The sequence below is a fragment of the Sinocyclocheilus grahami genome, unplaced genomic scaffold, assembly GCF_001515645.1.
Source record: "Sinocyclocheilus grahami isolate Dianchi unplaced genomic scaffold, SAMN03320097.WGS_v1.1 scaffold332.1, whole genome shotgun sequence".
Lineage (NCBI taxonomy): Eukaryota > Metazoa > Chordata > Actinopteri > Cypriniformes > Cyprinidae > Sinocyclocheilus > Sinocyclocheilus grahami.
In genome coordinates, this window is record NW_015505511.1 from 178,085 (window position 1) to 201,023 (window position 22,939).

General features: G+C 40.5%; 1 protein-coding gene across 2 annotated transcripts; it reads right to left on the reverse strand.

Annotated features, from left to right (window-relative positions):
• Positions 1-1,894: 1,894 nt before the first annotated feature.
• LOC107602663 (max-interacting protein 1-like) lies at positions 1,895-22,716 on the reverse strand. 2 transcript variants are annotated; one of them, XM_016295226.1, is made up of 6 exons: positions 22,407-22,716; positions 19,982-20,084; positions 15,774-15,803; positions 6,704-6,818; positions 4,694-4,907; positions 1,895-4,261 (listed from the first exon to the last, which is right to left on the reverse strand). In XM_016295226.1, exons 1-6 carry the CDS (start codon positions 22,624-22,626, stop codon positions 4,098-4,100), a joined length of 846 nt encoding a protein of 281 aa, XP_016150712.1. In that variant the 5' UTR covers positions 22,627-22,716; the 3' UTR covers positions 1,895-4,097. The 2 variants fall into 2 exon arrangements, with proteins under 2 accessions (XP_016150712.1, XP_016150713.1); XM_016295227.1 differs by lacking the exon at positions 22,407-22,716 and adding an exon at positions 20,226-20,632.
• Positions 22,717-22,939: the final 223 nt, after the last annotated feature.

Sequence of the window (22,939 nt, forward strand, 5' to 3'; positions counted from 1 at the left end):
GATCGTAGAATGACTGTTGGAGGATCTGCTGTTTTCAGTAAAATCAAATTAACATAATTTTCATCAAGATGACAGTTTATGCTCACATTTGATCCCAGATCAGTTACTAGATCTGTCAAGTTTGCCCTGACCACACTGTACACACTTTTTTCAACACTTAATGCCCAACACCAACGTTGTTAAGTCAAGCATGCTTTTATTGTGTTTTTAAAGCCATCGTTTTTTTAAAGTCATATTTAATCTCAATAACCAAAATGTGCTATTTTATCCACCCTCACCCAATAAACAGCGCCACAACAAGTGTCTGATTCAGGAGAAAATGACTCTAATCAACCAATTTTATTTCGTTATTTGCAAACATACAGCATATCATTTGTAGTCCAATTTACAAGCAATGATTGTTATGATTATAAAGAATTGGTAAATAAAAAACATGACTCACAGCAGATTTTGGCCTGATGTTGCATCAAGCTGGTACTGGTTTCAGCAGCATCATGCAGCCTGTCAGCTAAAGCCGGGTCATGTGTGGCAATGAAAGCACAGCCGGCAGAAAGCATGAGGGCTGACTCTTCAGAGATGTGTGTCTCAAATGACTACTACTTCTACTAATAATAGAATAATAATAAATGTAAAACATCAAGTAATGGCATCAGGTTACACACCAGCCAACTGAATTCATCTTTGTAGAATAAGCCTCAAAATTTGATGTATTTCATATGTGCTTGTTTGCTTTCATTAAATTGAACCCTTTTGCACACAAATTTATTTTAATTTACAGACTTTATAAACTTTTTATTGTTATAATATTTGTCTTCGGTTTGATATATTGTGTGTGAAAAGCAGAAAGTTTTCTATGACAATTTTTCATGCGTATTCTACATAGATGAATTCAGTAATACATTGTTTTGAGATCGTATCAACATTGTATGAAATATTTTATATTTTAACAACATCAACAATCATAAAATATATTTCATTATAATTAAAACATCATGCATATGGGGTGAGGCACCAGCGCACGCTTGGACTGGGTGCGAGTCTGGCGCTTAGGAGCCAAAGGCACACTTTTATAATCTGACAAACAGACATTCGTCAAAACGGTACCAACCCGTATTATACATGAAATAGACGTTCTAAGAAGATATTTATTAGTTCTACATTAAAACAGAACACCAAAACAAGACTGTTCAACCTAGAACAATTTTGATAATTAACTAGGTAAACCAATTTGCATTGGGCCTACACTTTGGAGACCATAGGGTGCTAGTGGGTGCTCAGAAGAGCCTCAAAGGTTTAACCGTGTTTTCAGGCCGTACCTCGTAAACATGAGGGCAGAGGGCAGCAGAGGACTAATAATAATAAAAAAAATTCTGAACAGCGTTTGTTTTGAGATCGTATCAACATTGTATTAGAAATTTCAAATTTTAACAACATCAATAATAAAAAATATTTCATTACAATAAAAACATGCGCCATCAGTTTTATGGGTGCTCAACAGAAAATGCTAATGTACTAAGTTGGCCTCTAGATGGCGCCAATTGAAAAGTGATTTGTTTGTATTCTGATATCACATCCCAAACTGCAGAGGCACATGCCACTAGACAAAATGGCTCTTGTATTTTCTTAAAGTAGTTCATATTTTGTGTGGGGAAAATAATTGTGTGCATGTGTGTCAGTACTAAAACGACTAGTACTAAGATTTAAGTCAATAAAGCAGAAAATGAAGAGAAACACAAAGCATTTCCTGATCTTTTTTTTGACAATCTTGGTGTTTATTGTAAGTATTGCATTTTAACTCACAGCTAGAATCAGAGTGGATGTTTACAAAGAATGGCCACAAGTTCATCTGGACCTCTGTTCCTTCCCAGTGGAAAAGCTTCGCCTCTAACAGACCCCCGGTTTTTTTGTCTCTTGACAAAACACAGATGCTGTTTCAGGATCCGTTTAGCATTTTTTTTTTCCTCCGGAGCGACTGAGAGCTGATCCCAGACCAGCACCACTTCTCTGGGAAGTGTCGTTGAATTCGGATCTGGATCGGTACACGGTGGCCTCAAGAGGACACGGTCCATTCTCTTCAAAAATTAAATAAAATAAAACTAAACTAAAAGCACCGGCATCTCAGTATGGGCCCTGGCTTTAAATAGTGCATATTCATAAACCAATAAAACAATATGAATGAAAAGGATAGACAAAAGACAAAAGCAACATGTCCTCTTGTGAGGACGACAGCAGAGGTTTGGCCAGGGGTTGATGAAGCACCAACGCACGTGAAAAAAAACGCCTCCGTGACGTTCACCTCAGTTTGTTCTAAACAATGAATTTACACCCGACTAAAACAGTCCATACTAAAACTCTTAACTGGGGTAAGTACAACTACTCCACACATATGGGGCCGTTCAGCAGCCAAAATCATTTGGTTGGTGCTGGATCGGGACACCTAGCAGATGTCCGTGTTGCTCTATTGCAGGCAGAACGCTTACAAATTAGACTTGGCTTTAAAACGCACTAAATTTGCATTTGGGGAGGAAATATAAAATAAAAAATAATAAATCACAGACGGAGTGAGGTTACGGTTTAGAAGAGAATTAGGAAACTAAAAGGGAGGGGAATGCCATCAAAGATTTGACGAATGAAATAAGCCAACCCTTAATTTCCTCCGATTTCGGATCAAGGGGAGAAGATAAATACGAAGTTACTTGAGGAAAGTTAATCAAGTCTGAATGCTTCTTCTCACACAAAATAAAGAAATTAACGAGTTTAACATACAGTACAGCGGGAAGCAAGAGTTTCGTGGCGCATGCGCCGCTCCACATCCACAGCACACGACACAAGTAGTGGAATGCCTTTCAGCTTTAAAACAATTACAATTCTGAACAGAAGATCGAATAAATAAAGAGCGCCACTCAGAGTTAGCATGCCTTAAACAGAGGTCCGCGCTTTGGCATCCCACCGACCACTGCCTGCGGTCACTCGTTCTTGTGTGTCCGATTTTAAGTACTTCAGTGTGTTGGTTGTTTAAAGAAAGTCGTCAAATTCCTCGGGCAGCCACAGAATTGAAACTACTTAGGTTTCATCCAGCATAATGAACAAATAATACTGTCCATGCCACCGCAAAAGACTCTCAAGAGGAAGATAGTCAATCTTTGCAAAAATATAATTTAAAATGCACAAAACACAAGACATACAGCAATTTCTACCCATGGGTAACTACCTTTTTTTCAACTCAGTTTTTATTTTAACTTTAATTTATTAAACTATCGTATTTATGTACAAAAGCGAGCAAGTTGGCGTTGCTCTTTTGGACGGACACAGGGGTTGTGTCTCAGGAGTAGGAGTGCTAATGTGTTGATCTGACTACAAGAGTTTATTGCTTACTTCTGCCAAGAGAGACATCTATAGTTAAACACAGAGGTGGATATTTCTCTGACGTGGCGCCAGTTCTACGGAGGGCTCTACGCGGTCAAGTGCAAGATCGCTGGGTTTTAGCTGCTGCGTGGAAAGTAGCTCCACGGTTTAATGCACCAAAAAGTCGTCTTTGATGAATGCAGTAGATGCTTCTGCTTTATTGGTTTTGTCACGTAGCACCAATGACAGTCCTCATCGCCGTTGAGCAGCGACGTTAGAACCATTAGACCGGATGAGAAGAAAATCAACAGGTTTGGGTTTCTTGGGTTGATATGGAGTTACAACATGTCAGGTGATCCAGTTCACGACCCATTCATGTAGAGAATTAACAATCAGGGGTTTGAATTAAAAATTAAACATCTATTTTATACATCTTAGCTTTCCTTTCGGAAAAAGGGGATTTGGATAATGACAATTATCAGAAAAGTCTCTTATTCAGGAATGTAACCATCTAATAACCCAATTATAATCACAATCACAGATTGTTTCCATCTCACTCATATTCTCTCAGATACATTCGCAAACTTAAAACAACACATCAGGCATTCTATAGGGCGGGTGGTGTTCTGGTCACCTGACTTAAATAAGAGTCTCTGATTGGTCGAGGAGGGAAAGGTGGGTAGGAGGCAGGACTCACTTCGAGGGTTGGGATAGTGTGTGTGTGTGTGTGTGTGTATAAAGGGGAGCTCGTTTTATGAGCTGAAGGCCAGTTTGATGCTGCAGGAGGAGTAGCCCTCATCGCTGGCAGTGCTCTGTAGACTGCTGTGGTCGTCCAGATCGCTGGTGCTAGCTGTGCTGACGCTGTCCAGCTCTCCATGAGAGAACTCTGTGCTCTCCACATCCACCTCCATCTCTTCTGTGTTCACAGAGAGAAAGAGAAAAGGTCAGACAACATGTTCATAGCATCGTGTATCACATCAGGTATGTCACATGAAGTGGTAAAAGATATCTAGCTTGACATTAGAGACAGAACTATAGAACGATAGAACGATAGATAGATAGATAGAATGACAGATAGACAGACAGATAGAACGATAGAACAGATAGATAGAACGATAGAATGATAGATAGATAAAATGATAGATAGATAGAACGATAGATAGATAGACCGATAGAACGACAGACAGACAGATAGATAGAATGACAGAACGATAGATAGATAGATAGATAGATAGATAGATAGATAGATAGATAGATAGATAGATACGATGTATAAATGTATAAATAAGATGTATTTATTTCAGTTTACATTATATATAATAGATATATAAACACATGAAGCTCCAACCTTGGTCTGAGTCAGAGCGGTCGGATCTCTCGGAGCTGAGGGTGGAGCCTACACTGTCAGTGCGTATCCTCTCACCCTCCAGCACGCCCTCAAGCACGCCCTCCAGCACGCCCCCGCCGCCCCGCAGCAGGTCCAGTCGCCTCCGGAGGTGACGCTGCTCTCGCTCCAAACTCTCCAACTGATACTGAGACTTACGCTCCGCTTCCTCCAGTTTCTGTTTGAAGACAAAGAACAGTGACTCACGGATAATTACAGAAAATCACTAACGGCACGCACAAAAGAATTCATGGTGTAATCAATAGTTATTACAGCTAATGCATAAGTAAAGATAAGTTCAGCGCTACAAGACCTTTAATTTATTTTGTTCCTTTTTATCACTTCAGGATTGGGAAATGTTGTAAGCCAGATTCAAACCTGCATTGATTTGCAAGAGCACTAACCAAAATTTTAAACAACTTCATTAACATCATGCTATATGAAATAGCAGGACGAGTGATTTAAAGAGGTGTGTGTTTTGTCAAGCTCATGTGACTAATGGATTTGTTTACTACAGTTCTGAACCCAGTTCGGATCAATAACCCCCCCCACACCACCCCCCCATGTGACCTTTGTGACCTTATAATACATTACGCTAGAACTATTCAGCATGACCCCAGCTACAACCACTAACGCACACACTTGTGCGCGCACACACACACACATAACTGGTCGGGACAGCTTAACCTGTTATTAGGGGAAAACCAGTACGACATCAGAATGAAAGCCAAACTGAAAATACAGGGTTATTATAAGATACATATTTTCAACAATATAAAGTATCTGTCTTTAGTGCTTGACATGTGTTTTACAAAAAAGCTATTAAGGCATAGAAACAGATTTGTCACATTAAGGGATGTGGCTCTGCTTACAGGAAGCTGTGGGTTTTTTGTAAGGTGTTGTAGCTGTTTAAATGTGCGGATGTGAATATTTTATATAAGTGTAGTCTTTTACATACAATAAATAAAACAGCTTTTACTTGGCTACTGATCAGACTTTCTCATGTGAATGAACATTTATTTTTCAAACTACTGTTAATTTCTTTACTTCTAAAACGTTTTTAATTAAGAAAGTGTTTTAGTGTTTTACTGCAGTGTTATTGGTAACAAAAAACGAAAACTATTAAAAAAAAAAACTGTTACATTTTTAGTTAATTGAAGTTCATTTGAAATAAAATACAAATATTACATGCAAAACTTAAACTAAAAAAGTAAAATAAAAAAGCTTTGGCAACTGCCTGACATAAAACAAGTTTAAGTTGATATACTAAAATTATTAAAAATTAAAACTTAAAGGCAGACAAAAAAAACATGAAAAAAAAAGAAATAATAATTACTAAAACGTACACTAAACAATTAAACAATTCAAAACATTACTAAATATTTTAATGGTATATTAATAATACTAAAATAACACCGAATATGCTGTTGATAGTTATTCATATTGACATATGGAAGAGTTTGGAAGTTTCTGGTGTCTTATCAGCTGTGTGGTTATCCGCCAATGCGATAATGTCAAAATGTCAAAATTAAAAAATAAATAAATAAATGAATGAATCAAATAAATGAATTAATTTGACAAAGAAGTAACAGTAAATGTTGTTTAGACTGGACAGGAGATCACAAGCAGAGACAGGGGCTACAGGATGAGTAAATGAGGCGAGTCAAATTCAAACTCATATTTCCCACATGAGCACCATGGCTCAGTGTGGCAGAGCTATAGACTGTATAAAAACATGGACGTAGTGTCCGTGACGTAACCCGTAGACTTCCGACGAGCGTTTTGAAGCCTAAAGTAGGCGGAGCCAGCTGTTGCCATCTTGGCAGCGCGTCACCGCGCGTCACTTCCGGATAATCGAAAATGGGCAAAGAGGCGGGAGCTGGCTGCTGAAACCACACCCACCTAGCTCGACTGTGGTGACAGCAGCTCCGACATCATTAGTTTAATTTAGGAGCTCCTCTCAAGTGTGTTTACCTTTATGTGTGTTTTGGCCTTGTTGAGCAGTCCCAGAGTGGTGTGGCGGCTGCAGTCTTGTCCCAGGGGGATGAGAGTCTTCAATCGCTCCAGACACAAACGAAGGTTGGCTCGCCTGAAAAATGACAAACCGAAACGTCAGCCTCGTACACACACGCACGCACGCACACGCCCTGAAAAAACGCAATGAACTCGCTGTACCTGTGTGATCTGACCAACCGAGACAACACGAGACAACACCTCATTCTCTGGCTTAAACACAAAGCACACACACACACACACATGCCATTCTAGGAACTCAAAAGTTGAGGTTGAGATTATTTCCTTTCTGTTGCAAAAGTGACCTGTGTGTCTAACAGTTATTAGTGTTAACTAAAACTAAAAATAAGTATTTTAAATACTTGAAATAAAATCAAAATTAAGAATGAACAATAGAACCATATAAAGAACAACAGCTAGAACCAAAGAATGGTAGACATAATAGAACTATAGACAGACAGACAGACAGACGCTCCAGTGTCTGCCTTGGTGTGTGTGGACATTGATTGATCAACCTGGTGCATTAATGGCTGTAGGGAGCAGACTGGTATTTTAGACTTACTTGTAGCGCATACAAATGACTGCACCAGGCCTCTAATTCATCTACACCCATTTTGCCCTACAACCCCTTCACCATAGCAACCAGAAGTAACCCAAATATCTTTAAAGTACTTCTCACGCTATCTACATATCATATGTCTCCAGACATGACAGCGTCACGGCACGCACTCAAACAGTGCTTGTCGGGAAGGCCGTATATATGTGCGCGTGTTTGCTTTCGTGTGTGTGTGTGGCGTGATAAATGACTTTGTTTCAGTCGGCAGACAAGAGACCGTGCCAAACAACAATCACCAAGTATGTCGTCTCGCAGGCTAAGTGAAAAAATTATTACGTCACTCATTAAACACCTCAGTTTCTGTGGTACCTAAAAAGATTGGTTGCATAATGCGAGAAATCAAAACAGAAACCAATGCAAAAACACACACAAAAAAAAATTGACATGTAATATGATCTAGGTAAAGTTAGGTGTGTTTCAGTTACTATGAATAACTTGCAGTTCGAACGACAATGCATGCGCAGTAAAGTTATGTAACATACAGGAACTTTATCACGTTAGCTTTGTTGCAAAATTCCTTTCTACTTTACAAAAGGTTCTTTATAGTGGAAAAATGTTCTTTAGATTTTTCAAATGTCCTTCACATTAAGAAAAATTGTTCTTTGAAAAGTTATTTGGGGAACCGCAAACAGTTGTTCTATGGCATCACTGCAAAAAAAAAGAAAAAAACTTTTACAACCTTTATTTATTAAGATTTATTTTTTGGCATTTTTGCCTTTATTATGACGGGACAGGAAGTGAAGTGGGAGAGAGATGGGGGTGGGATCGGGAAAGTCCTCAAGTCAGGATTCGAACTTGGGACGCCCATAGCCCAACAGCGCTGTATGTCGGTGCGCTGCCCACAAGGCTATTGGCACCAACACAAACTTTATTTTTAATAGTGAACAGTCTTTGAACCTCATAAATGGCTGATATGAAAAAGTTTACATGCACAGACGAATAAAAACCCCTCTGCAAGGGAAACTCAACTTACAATTGACTCCAATTGAGCTAACAGCACAATTCTGCACACCATTTTTATTGATACTTTTTGTTGCACTGCATTCTGGGATTGCCTTTTCCTTTCCACAAAGGCAAATGTGACTAAAACAAGTTAACTATATTGCCTTAAAATGCTGCCTCTGTGGGCAGTTCATTTGGTTTTGGAACAGAGTAAATGAACAACCCTTGATAATCGTGGGTGTGCAGAATCTGTGCTTCAAAGCTGCAAGCGGAGTCTATTCTTCTGGTCAAGATCTGACGCTGGTAGAAGATGCCAAGTTTTATACTCCTCTGCATTAGTCATATAGAGAACTCCACAACTCAATTTAATAATAACTCAAATCAAACGTGCCTCTTATGTTTGAGCATGTTCAGACCTGCTCTCTCTTACACCCAGAGCAAGAATTTTATTATGACAAAACATCTTTACATTTCCTTTAAATGACTCATAAAAATAAACACACACACGATCATAGTCAGTGCTGTCACGATCATGAAATGTTGGATTATATTTAATTATCAAACAAATGCAATATATAATGTATAATGCATTCATGTGCACTTGCTTGCACTGTAATGTTTATACACATACATCTTTAGATAGATAGATAGATCCGTCCTTTCTGTTTTCTGGTGTGGTGGGGGTTTTATTAGGGGTTGAAAACACATGCTTGCTCCAGATTCTGCTTGGTTTATTGGTAAATAATGAATGGAGTTGGCATAATGCTATGGGCCTAGCACGGTAATAAGTAATGTCAAGGTCAAGAGGGGGTCGACGCCATTCAAACACACTCTTAAATTATAATCTGCATTGAGAACAAAATATTCAACACATTTTCCCCACACAAGTGTGTGGAAAAAAGTATGCAGATTACATACTGGCCTGGCTATTTGCCAACTATCCATATATACACATGTATAATCATAGCTTGCTTCAACAGCAGGAAATCTCACACTTTCCCACGCAGCACCTCTTTCTATGCATCCTGAATCTTAGAATTTTTATTTAAGTGAGAACACAAACTGCATCCTCTCTCGCAATCAACTACCTATTTATAGCATCGCGTGCATGTAATATAGATGAAACCCCGAGCCATAATGATGACATGGAGTTACCGTACAGCAATGCATGCACACTAAAAACGTCAGGGTTTTTTCCTATGGATTCTCCCGTAGTATATTTTTCTCCATTGCCTCACATGATGCCTTTAAACCGTCGTGTCACATGGTTGGGGTATTGCACACCACTGCACAGATTACAAAGCAAGAACAGGCTCTGGGTTCTCAAGACCTAGTTCGGATCTGATCAATACAGCAGGACTGACAGCTTGATCTGCATTACCAGCCTTGCTTTATTTAAAGGTTTGGCCATGTGCTTTATGATGTCACAATGGGTGAGCATGCAGAAGTGTCCCCATCATATCATTAACAGTCCCAAACTCTCAAACAGCTCTCAGATTAAACGCGAGCGGTATCCTCCCCCACCACTTAAACACACATATGGGAGGCCATTATTGGTGCTAGTCCTCGGTTCTCATGTAATCTGTCCAAAAACTGGAAGAAAAGCAACACGAGCATGACATTAGAGAGATGTACCAACCTATAAGCAATGTACACTCATGCTGAGAATAAAAGCAACCTTCAAATGTGGGCAGAGAACAAGTGCGGGAGAGATGGTTGCAGATGTAAAGTTAGAAGGTGGGGGTAGTCAGGATAGAGAGAATGAAAGGGATATGAATAAAGAGGTAGGAGGAAAAGACAGATACCGGTGGAAAGAGAGTAGAGACAGACACTATGACGGCACTATATGTAAACATGCTTGGAAACAAAGAAGCCTTTGAGCCATGCATGGGCTGAACCAATGACAGCTTACTGTACAACACACGAAAGGGGGTGGATGTGCAAAAATACATATTTTCAAAATCGATTAGTGAGTGGGTTGCCAGCATATAGCTAGTCGATGGACTAGTCTCATTCAGCATCAACAGATCACAAAGTAATGTAATAGGCTGCAAGTGTTTAAAAAAATTTTAACTTTTTTTTTTTACTTCATACAGGTCTTGAATGCAATTTTCATGGTGGGATGCTCAAAAAACTGTGTGAGATGTGATACAAGCAGCAGCACTAAAAATATAAAAAACTACAAACAAACAATTGAAAAAATGTGGATGAACTAGTCTCACTTCCATTCCAGTCAGTTGTTGTGCAACTAGTCGAACATTGAGACCCATCTCTAGTAGGGGGAGACAGAATGAGACCTACATCGGGCTGAGGATATACCTTTGCTGCACCCCTGGTTAAACACACATACATAAACACACACTAAAGGCAGAGCGATGGCTACAATCCACTGGGAAATAAAGGAGCATGTACAAACTCAGACAGTAACAGCTGTGGTGGAGCAAGGCCCGCTCTGGCCCATCAGTAACACATGGATTAGTTCACACGTGCTGAGCTGTAATCTGCTCCGTACAGCCCAGACCAGCAGACCCCACTCACATGCCCACAGAGTTTATATGTGTGGTCATGTGATTGCTGCCCCCATATCTAAAGCTTCAGCAGATGGCTGCGTGCATGGAAAACACAGATTCTCTATTGTTCGGCACTATTACGTGGGTTTCAACTGGCCAGAAGGTTGTAGACACTTTGGATAATCTAATAAACGTGAGGTGATCCCAAAAACAAACGCGACGAAATCAGAAAACAGAAACGTCACCAGATGTTTGGATCACACCACTCTCTCTCAGAAAATCCACTCAATTCATTTTACTTCCCGGAAGGCCGCCTAATCCGAACACAAAAAATACACATGCAGCGGTGGTGGAAGGGCAAACAGCCATAGGACTCTTCCATAATCAGATCAAAGGCCATGACACACAAAGCAAAGGACCATGGGTGCAGATCAATGTGGTTGGTTATGATTGGATGACCTTCAGGAGGTCCACTGATTGGATGGCTGGATAGCTTTGTCCCGCATGCCATGAGGAGTACCTAGGCCAAGCATAACTCAATATATGCCATGGCACTCTGTGATAGGCCTCAGGGCTGTAACCACCACAAACATTGAGGAGGACATGTAACCCCAATATTTCGGTCAGTAGTTGCCCAATAATATATATATTTTTTCAGTGGCCAATTGTTAAGTTGGACATTTCAAGTTCAATTTGGTCCTTGCACCAATTTTGAACGTTTAGTTACATAGTTGCCAGGCCTGCAAACTGTCATACTTTGACACGGAGAAACAAAAAAACATACAAATTTCATTATCAGGTTTTAAGGGTGTTGCTAATGATATTCAACTGACTGTGTCATTCAGGAATGTTACTTGCTTCCTAGATTTCAGCCTGTAATTCAAGAATTTGGTTGTACTAGTAAGGAGGAGTCTAAAAATGTTGGGTGTGGATGTACAGCAAGGTTTATGATGGCATCAAGGATGTGGGTCTGTTTGTGTGTTGTTTCTGTAACCATACCCACTAGTAACCAATGCGTGCTGCATTTGAAGCGAGATGTGCGATGAAACACTGTGTTCTTTTACAGAACACAGTAAATGTGGGGCAAGACAGAGCAGTAGTGGCCTCTGAATCTCAAGTGTCCTCTGCTATACTCTTCCGACATAACCCAAAGACTGCCACAGGGGTGTGTGTCCTTCCTGACTCACCCAAAACACCCAGAGCTTTGTCAACCTTCCATAGAATGAGTGTGCATCTACGCATGCACTGTGAACATGCCCTGGCACGTGTGCGAGTCTACATTGCTTACTTGACCAAAGATCATACTTCCTAAGCTGCTTTTGCTAGCCAAGAAAAGCTTACAAGGCATCAGGTCAGAGAGAACAGTCAGTTCTCAGCTTCCCTTCCAGGGGTTTCTGGAATTCCCAGGGGAAGCGGAATGTTCTGACTCTATCTTCCTCTGTACTGTGGGAGGACAACATGTAAGGTCATCGACAGCGAGTTCTTGTGGAGCACACTTTGGCTATGGATGACGTATCTTTTAAACGCACTTTATTCCTAATGATTCTCTTTGTGGGCGGAAGTGTGTTGTAGCCAATCAGCCCAATTGCCTCTACGTTCTGAAAAGATCTTTTCTTAGGGTCGCTGGTCTATTTTCAGTAAGCCAGCTTGGCAGCTTTATTCCTGAGCCTTTGCATTCTGACTGTCAAACACACCACAGCCCACACATCCACGACAGTGTGCTTAACACTCAACCCAACACCCTCGCTTTCATATACCCAATAATTAACAACCACATACCCATAATTGGAAATAAAATCAGTGATTTCAGTTAAATTCGACATCTTCCTTAGCTGACATCCGAACTGTGCTACCAAACCCATGTTCAGGAAGTTGAGGCTCACCACATATGTTCAAAGGCATCATAAGATCAAACGGCGGCATGCTTGCATGAACACACGTGTGCTATCTGTATACGTGTGGTGGCTTGCGAGAGGCCGGAATGCGGTCACAAGGCTTTCATCTCCTTCCTCACATGCAAAAACACTGAGCTATCTTACATCTTCATCAAACAGAAACTGTATGTGATGCCTGACACAAGATGGTCACCGCTTGCCACCTGGGACTGCAGTAAGGCATTGGCAAGCAGGAAACTGTCTTTTATTATTATTATACAGCATTTTGGTATATCATGAAAGATGGTAACTTGGAAGGGATGTATTAAAACTTTGTGCTGTTGGGATGTTTACCTGTACAAAAATTAAATTTTTAGGTGTCCTATCTTTGAGAACTCTACAAGTCATGCGGAGTCAGGGGCAGTGGCGGCTCGTGTGTTTTCAAATAGAGGAGGCACACTGATTGTATTGGTCTAGGGATCCCTGCTGATTATTATTATTAATATTATTATTATTTGCTTAACCACTTTAAAATGGCTTTTTGGTTGCTTTTAGTCAGAAAACGTAAAGAAAACGACACATACAGTAAGATAATATAATTTCACTTACCTGGCCTATCACTTGAAGCAAACATCCATCCCTTATTAAAAGTCTGTGTTAAAAGAGCTGCCTGCTGTAACGTTAGCCTGTATCCAGCTTAGGCGTGTTCTCCCTTTATTTTTAATTTGTATATATACTGTTTGAATGACAGCTTGGTAAATCTGTTGGCGATCAAATATTCAATGTCACTACTCATCATTAGTACTTGGTACATTATCAGCGCAGCGGCAGACGTTCAAACTAATATCACGTAATTTACGTCTCTATGATGATTGGTTGATATCAGAAGGGAGGCTAGCCTCCTCTACGAGGTTTCTTTTCTCAACACTCCTCAGCACTGAAAGTGAACACTCGATGGTGATTGGCTCATTTTTTTTAACCAACGGAGGCACGGGAGCTCAGCTCTCCCCCAGCCTCCCCCTACCCTTCTCTAGCATTAGCGATTGTAATTACATCAGCAGATTTGGCACATTCGTGATAGAAAAGTGGCGCTTTCCAACTTCAGTAACATGTTATGGAATTACAGCTGTGAAATTACAAACAAAAAATACATGTTCTGAGATATGAACTGAAATGAATTGTGAATTTTATTAATATTAAATCATCCTCCTCCCATTTTCACCTCAAACTTTTGGGGAAGCTGTAAGTACTTGGTACATTATCAGCGCAGCGGCAGACGTTCAAACTAATATCACGTAATTTACGTCTCTATGATGATTGGTTGATATCAGAAGGGAGGCTAGCCTCCTCTACGAGGTTTCTTTTCTCAACACTCCTCAGCACTGAAAGTGAACACTCAATGGTGATTGGCTCATTTTTTTTAACCAACGGAGGCACGGGAGCTCAGCTCTCCCCCAGCCTCCCCCTACCCTTCTCTAGCATTAGCGATTGTAATTACATCAGCAGATTTGGCACATTCGTGATAGAAAAGCGGCGCTTTCCAACTTCAGTAACATGTTATGGTATTACAGCTGTGAAATTACAAACAAAAAATACATGTTCTGAGATATGAACTGAAATTAATTGTGAATTTTATTAATATTAAATCATCCTCCTCCCATTTTCACCTCAAACTTTTGGGGAAGCTATGCCTCCCCTGCCTCCCCCGACGAGCCGCCACTGGTCAGGGGTAATATGGTCTTGTGTTGGGTGTGGCTGCTGACTGTGCCGTCATCATAATGTGTTGTGTAATATTTGTTTGTGCTGACACTAAAGGCTGTCTGACAAGCCCTGTCCTCTTTATCTGTACCAAACCCATACAACCCCACGCCAGCGCACTGACAACCCTTCACATGTGTAGACATTATCTGAGAAACCCAGCCAGTCTGGTAGGAGATGAGTCTATTGCATGCTCACATACATATGGTGCATTTAAAACTACTCAAGTAAAACTGTGTGCTTTGGTCCACCAATGATTCTGCAGCAAATTCTTTGTCCAAGTTTCCAATCTCACCCATGTCCCATCTAAAATGACTGGCAAACAAATAAACGTGACACTCCATGACTAAGCTGTGCTTAAGAAAAGTTAATAGAGCTCCAGGTTTTCATATAGAGTGTCACAAAGGAGTTCCTGTTAGTCTAGACGAGAGTTATTTTCGGTCTTTGAAGTGGAGCCTTCAGTATTCGCGTGCATAGAGCCTAAACAGCAGGCCCCGCATTGTCGGTGTCTAATACCTATCAGATAAGCACTCATGAGTCCAGAACATACAGTCCATCATCTGTAAACACTCATGCATTGCGTTCACTATGCCCACAGGTGGCGATTTCAAAGAAAAACACTACCCATATGTTTGGGATATTTCAAAGAAATCACACTTGTATTCTTCAAATAATGTACACCTACAGTAATAACCGGTTTCCTTCTGTGAACATCCTATTATGCAAATGACATTGTGAAAGAACGGACATATGAGTGCGTCTATCGTTTCTGTTGTCTCCCTGGACTCTGGGCAGTAATCTGAAGCTGAGGCTGCAGTAGTTATGCAGGACCGAGGGGCGGGTGTGCCATGAGGAGAGGGAATGCCCTTAGATTTGCAGAATTGGGTCACCTCTTAGTTTCACTTTTAGGTACCTAATTATTTAATTAAATCGTAGTGTTTGTGAATTCACAATTATGCTTAATTATGATTTTTTAAATGGGTTTAATATATCATGCAGCCTTGGGAAACAGTCTAAAAATGTGTTTTATGGATTCTCGTCCGTGAAATGTGCCACTTCCAGTATTTTGCCGGTTAGTTGACGCAAGCAAAATGAAGTCGAGGATTTTAAAAAAATCGAATAGTCGAATAAAATCGACGAATCACGACAGCTCTACCTATTTGTAATCATGACAATTAGCGCACGTTCAAGTTGTGGTGCTCATGAGGTTGAGGCAAGTTTAAGTGATATTGGCTTGTGATATTTCCTATCATTGCCAGTGTTCTCAGTATTAAGGTTAAAAAAAATAAAAAATAAAATAAAAAAAACAATACCTTAAAAATCGTACTTACCGATTTTTCTCCAGCTCATTGTGTGTGGACCTATAAAACAAAACAGAAGCAATGAATGAGCAAACATCAACTTTCTTGTGAGTCTGTGAGGAAATAAGTGCAAGGTTTTTCTCATAACCCCCATCATAAGCATAAGCTCATTTCTTGAGCACTTATCTCCAGATTTAAACGTCACCTCTCATCGTGAGATCAGAGAACATGTATGAGGGAAAAAAGCCTGGCCGCTCATAAAGAACAAGATTATGCATCATTAAAGGTTCCAAAGGATTTACTAATTAATCTTTATTGGGGGGTTGAACCAGCCACAACCAATCCAGTGGCTCCAGAAGGAATTATAAAAGGCTCCTCTAAATGACCCACATGTCACTGCAACTCTTTGTTTGCAGCGTAAAGACAGAGAAATGAAGTGTGCAGAGCAGAGAAAGCGAGCACAACGACCAGTCTATATGTGAGCACGTGAGAGAGCTCTCCTCTTCGTACAATGAGTGAGTGCCAGTGGACGCTCTCGCTCTCTCGCACGAGTCAGTGTTATGTTAATAATGTAAAGTGAATCAGCCGTCCCCCTAAGAGACTCTTTGTGTGGCAACATGCTGAAAGCTTTTCCAAAGCTCTAAATGGCCGGCTGAACCGGTGCACGGCAAAGCCGTTGTAGGGGCAGCAAGATGTGGATGCAGCGAGGGCCTACTTCTCCATGGGTCATGTGACCACTTTCCCTTCCCGACTATTAATACCAAGATCGTGTTTTCAGGCATCCTGTAGCTGACCTTATGGTATTGCCGCTTTTGCACGGGAGGATGCTTGCAAGCTCAAGGGGGAGGAGGAATAGTGCGAGGGAGGAAAAGACATAAAAAAAACGAACAGTATGCATGTGTTTTCACAGCTCTTATTTTTGTGTGATAGGATGTGTAGTGTCAAGAGACATACACTCTAGGAAAAGACCGTATAAATGGCACACAGTGTTGATTTTCACGGGTTTTTACCTTACGCTCTCGCTCTCTCGCACGAGTCAGTGTTATGTTAATAATGTAAAGTGAATCAGCCGTCCCCCTAAGAGACTCTTTGTGTGGCAACATGCTGAAAGCTTTTCCAAAGCTCTAAATGGCCGGCTGAACCGGTGCACGGCAAAGCCGTTGTAGGGGCAGCAAGATGTGGATGCAGCGAGGGCCTACTTCTCCATGGGTCATGTGACCACTTTCCCTTCCCGACTATTAATACCAAGATCGTGTTTTCAGGCATCCTGTAGCTGACCTTATGGTATTGCCGCTTTTGCACGGGAGGATGCTTGCAAGCTCAAGGGGGAGGAGGAATAGTGCGAGGGAGGAAAAGACATAAAAAAACGAACAGTATGCATGTGTTTTCACAGCTCTTATTTTTGTGTGATAGGATGTGTAGTGTCAAGAGACATACACTCTAGGAAAAGACCGTATAAATGGCACACAGTGTTGATTTTCACGGGTTTTTACCTGTTGTTTTGAAATACATTACAATACACACAATGAAATACAATTCTGCATTGTGTTGTATTTAGGGTTCAAGTGTCAGGGTTCAAGGGTTCAAGTGTCCGTAAACTTAATGTCCTGGTAGGAAATTACCTGTACATTTTCATTTTTCTATGGATGTTTTTCTTACAGTGTAACACTGGCGTATTCTGTATTTATTATTTGCAGCAGAAGTGAAAAAATCTTGTATTTTAATGCTAAAAAATGTGGGTTGCCAAAGGCATACAAAACAAACAAAAATGAGGATGCCCCACATAGTTTTTTAAACATGTGGAAAAGTATTTTTTCCTCACAATCTTTCCACCACCTTCATTTCAACCGATACAGCCTGAATGACCTCTTCTCGGGAGACACACACAGGCATGCCAGATGATCAGATAGTGTTTCCTTTACATTTCCTCCATCAGTGCTCGCTTTGTGTACAGTAACACAGACCTGAGATCAGTCATCAAGATGTCTGTTACTTAGAAATGCAGTGAAACAAAACAGATGGAACTGACACCACACTAAACATACTCACACGCACATTGCGTCTAAGAGAAGAGGAAAAAATAACTCTTGTGAGCTGCTCACCTAAATGGCATTCTGGTCAGTGCAAAACCTGTAGCTAGAAGGCATTTTGATAAACTCAAAATCTGTACCTAGACAGCATTTTTTGTAAATTCGAAACCTATCGATAGATGCCATTTTTGGTCAACTCAACCTGTAGCTAGACGGCATTTTTGGTCAACTCGAGACACACACAGGCATGCCAGATGATCAGATAGTGTTTCCTTTACATTTCCTCCATCAGTGCTCGCTTTGTGTACAGTAACACAGACCTGAGATCAGTCATCAAGATGTCTGTTACTTAGAAATGCAGTGAAACAAAACAGACGGAACTGACACCACACTAAACATACTCACACGCACATTGCGTCTAAGAGAAGAGGAAAAAATAACCCTTGTGAGCTGCTCACCTAAATGGCATTCTGGTCAGTGCAAAACCTGTAGCTAGAAGGCATTTTGATAAACTCAAAATCTGTACCTAGACAGCATTTTTTGTCAATTCGAAACCTATCGATAGATGCCATTTTTGGTCAACTCAAAACCTGTAGCTAGACGGCATTTTTGGTCAACTCAACCTGTAGCTAGACGGCATTTTTGGTCAACTCGAAATAGGGCTGCACAATATATCGTTTCAGCATCAATATCGCGATGTGCGCATCCGCGATAGTCACATCGCAGGATGTGCGATGTTTAGTATAGGCTACTGATCGTTATATTTGCCATTAAATGCCATTTTTGGTCAACTCAAAACCTGTAACTAGATGGCATTTTTGGTCAACTCAAAACCTGTAAGTAGATGGCATTTTTGGTCAACTCAAAACCTGTAACTAGATGGCATTTTTGGTAAACTCAAAACCTGTAACTAGATGGCATTTTTGGTCAACTCAAAACCTGTAACTAGATGACATTTTTGGGGGGGGGGGGGGGGGCAACACAAAACTTGATAAATTGCCTACAGTGAAAGAAATTCTGGGCATCTCGAAACCTAGTGAACTACTTACACAGACGACATTTTAGGCATCACAAAAAAAGTGACCAACCTAGATGGTATGTTAAACATGAATAAACCAACGCTGACGAAAATTAAACATGCAGTATACCATGGCTTTTGGCAGATAGATTGCGTTTGTATAACCACAGTTTTACTACAAATACCATGATTTAACTATAATAACCATGTTTTTGGTTAACTTTCGCACTGTCTACCCAGTTGCCAATTCTGGGCATCACAAAATCTAGTGAGCTGCCTACCTGGATGATATTATTGGCCATCTCAAACAAGCTGTCTACCAACATAACATTTATTGGCATCATAGCCCCGCACCGTTTTCGTGATTTAACAAAGCGCCTTTTAATAGACGGATTAAAACGCCTGTTATTGCATTTTCGATTAGTTTCTTTTATCAAATCGACATTTAGCAGAAAAAGAACGGTGACAATATTCCAAAACATGTTTTAGAAGGAGAATAACGTGGGAAATGAATTTAATAAAGACGCCTCGGGCTGTTCACCTTGGCAGCCTGAAAACAAAGAGTTGCTGTAAATAAGAGCCGTGCGTTCAAGGGTCCGGGGCACATTTAAAGTAGGCTCCTCTTCTCGTGAAAACCAATAGTTCAACCTGATTTGTTTTCTTCCCCCACTGACTCTATAGCGGACATTACCGCAGACGCGTCAAAATACACCAAAGATATCGACACTGCAGACTTTCGGTTCAAACAAAACGAAACCAAATGGCGCTCAAAGGCGAAAACAGGACGTGAGGTTTTGCACGGTCCCTAACCTCAACGCTGCAGCAGTCCAGTTTGACAATCAGCTGATGAGAGCTCCCTCCCCCAATAACAAATCAAGCAACAACAAAAAATACTAATACACCACCTTTTAGAAGCAGAAATGTCTATTCCATTAAAATATATATATCTGCTATCCTTTGCTATATTTATAAAATGCATTTGAAAGTTTATATTGTTTTATTCAACATATCAAAAACAAGCCACAAACTAAAAGGCGACTAGAAAATGTTCTAGAAATTACATCAGCACAGACTCAAGCCACTATTAAGCAGTGACTGGTCGTGAGAGATGTCACAGCAGTGTGATCTCTGGCTCTTCTCCAGCAGTGTCCCCCCTCTCGTGGAAGTGGAGAGCCAGATCATGCGCTTACCTGTTGTGGTTGTTGCTGCACTTTTTATTTCGGTGTTTCCTTTGTCTCTGGCAGCTGGAGTGCTGAACAGACGGAAGGGTCGAGGCATATCCGTGTTCACTCTCTGAAAAAGACACCACAGAAACGTGTCACATCTGACCAGACACGGGTCAAGTCCCTTTAAATACCTCGTGCACTTCAAAACACAGTCAATTCACAGGTTGGCCTCTGTGACAGGACAGTTATAAATATCAATACCATGTACCTCTTTCTCTCCTTTCTATATATTCGGCTGCTTCCAGTAACCTCTGGATATTCAGCACAGCAGTCATCGTGTGAATAAATCTAGATGCGTGTCGTTTTCTGATATCGGATCACGATGGCAAGCTGTCGCGTCGCATTGAATATCCTCCGACGATTCACCTGTTTTTGTGTTTGTGTTTCTATTTGCTGAACCGTCGAGACTCGAGGTATTTCCTTACACTGTTACCAAGCTAGTTACAGGAAATCAAACACAAATAAAAAAAACCCGACGCCTGAATATCAAAGTAGTAAAAGTGCTTTAGGAAAACAGTCGAATACAAAGTGTATAAAACGAATAGAAACAGGTACAAAAGAGCCCAGCCTGCGAAGTCCCTGGTGCTTGCGCTGTTTTCTCCTCCTCTAGTTTGTTTACCTACTGTTTTAACAGCTGAGAGGATAGAGACCTCCGCGCGGGGCATTATGGGAAATGTAGTCCTTCGCGGCCCTTTAACTCGGAACAGGACACGCTGATTTATTATTATGCCATTAATTATTAAAAGAATAACCTTGCTTGAATGGTTAACTCTATCTTTAGTATTAGTTTATGAGCGAGTATTTAATATTAAATACATTTATACACATATTAGACAAAGTCTACCTTAAGAATATCTAGAAATGTAAAGCCAATGAGATTAAAACATACCAAGAAAAACTCATTTTATATTCATTAATATACAGCTTACTGTTGTATTCGTTATTTATTATTATTATTATTATTATTATTATTATTAATAGCAACCGTTGTACAGGGAGATGCTGTAACTGAAACCTGGGTTTCCTACATAATTGTGCACTCCGAGCTAATACCAATTGCATCTCAAATCTATATTTCAGTAATTAATTTCTTTCGCATTTAATTTTAGAAGCAGCCATGTAACAATCCATGCAATCTGCGTTACATTTAATGATTAAAAATGACGGTTTTGCCATTTTTCACGTTTTGATACTGCGCACTTCAACTCCCACAATCCCTCACTTCCAGTGCCGTTTAAGCCAGGCCCAGCAACATATGACATCCCAGCACCGCAGCGCCGTGATTGGCCAGAGGCCTAGTAAGCGTCCGCCAACGCAATGCGCTCTAGCCAATCAGAGCAGCGCAACGTGCGCCATGTGGATGTCATGTGAACACACCCCCTAGGAAACAGGAAGGCGAATTGGAGAACTCTTTTGAAGTAGAAATATGCAGTCTGCATATAAAATTTCAGATTTCCCCGGTGTGACTCGGGTTTGCTTTAAATCGCAATGAATAATAATGAAATAAATCGAATAAGACCGAATGGTGAAAGCGTGATCAAAGTCTATTGTTTCTAAAGTGCTTCATATTAATCTCTCTTTATAATAGTTGCATAATAGACGCAATCAGCCTTAAACATCATCATAAATAAAAAACATAGGCAACAAATATATTTTCCTACAATTGCCTATCTAGACAAAGCACAATATAATGCTCAAACAAAAACAACTTCATGTGATCAAATGCCTTTATTTATACGATAAACGTTTAATCATCATACATACACTCTTCTACTAGGTGCGTAATGGAGAGTTAAAGGTGCACATTACAGTCTACCACAGTAAGAGGTGACGTCAGCCTTTATTGTATTGTGCCTTTATTATTTATTTATATACTTGTTTATGTTCCTCGAGAGAAAGAGATGGCAAACTGCCTGGCATGTCTCTCTGCCGAACAATGCCAGACTCTGAACTGCCCCGTATGACAGAGCATGCCAGCTTGGGACAGCCAGCCTGCGATTTGGGACATTAAGTGCGCTGCAGAGGGAATTATACACCTGTTTTTGTGTCTCTGACACATGCAATAAAATACAGATATGTGAGATTTGGCGTTATACGTCTATGTGCAGTTGAAAATAGCCCTGAAACAATTAAAGTTTATGCATTATGTGTATTATAAAAATGCTAAAATATAAAAAGGTCTCCTTTTACATTTGGGAAACTTGATCCTTTAAAAGCATTGTGTCTGTGCATCGCATATCGGGGCATACTGCACATGTTCCTCGTCTACTTGGCTGATTGTTCGTTGAACTCAGTCCTTTGTTGTCTGAGTCTATTGACAATGAAACAGTTTGTCTGCATTACGCAAATGAGTCGAAATCACTCATAAGTGCACTATAATTTCACTTACTTCCATCCTTCCTCTCGGCGCTCTCAATATAACGCGCAGCCTCCAATAAAACCTGCACATTTTTCAGGAAAGTGTTTATCATGGAAGAGTCTCTGGAGTTGAAGACGTCATTGAAAGGACAAGTAGACATCTCAAAATCTTGCTGATCCAAAGACGTTTCGGACTCCAGAAACAAGTCTTCAGCCTTCACCTCTGTTCTTTGCCTCTCGGTCCTCACCATTTTGCTACCGTGCAGTGAATATGGTTGGAATTGAAAGTGTGTGAGAGTTATTGTGCTGTGCTGCGCTCTCTGGATCTACTGAATAAATGAGGGGAATGTAATGGATGAGGAGATAAATCACTCCGGCATTGCCGGGTCCTAGCGCCCGCCGCTCGCTCGCCTGTCACGTCTGCAACGTGCCCCCGAACTATGACGTCATCAGCCTGCGCGCGTGCCTTCCTAAACACGACTTGTTATGTAACATAAAAATGAACACTGAGAGAAACATACACAGTTATTTTTCACTTAAGCTAATAAAACATAAACCACATAA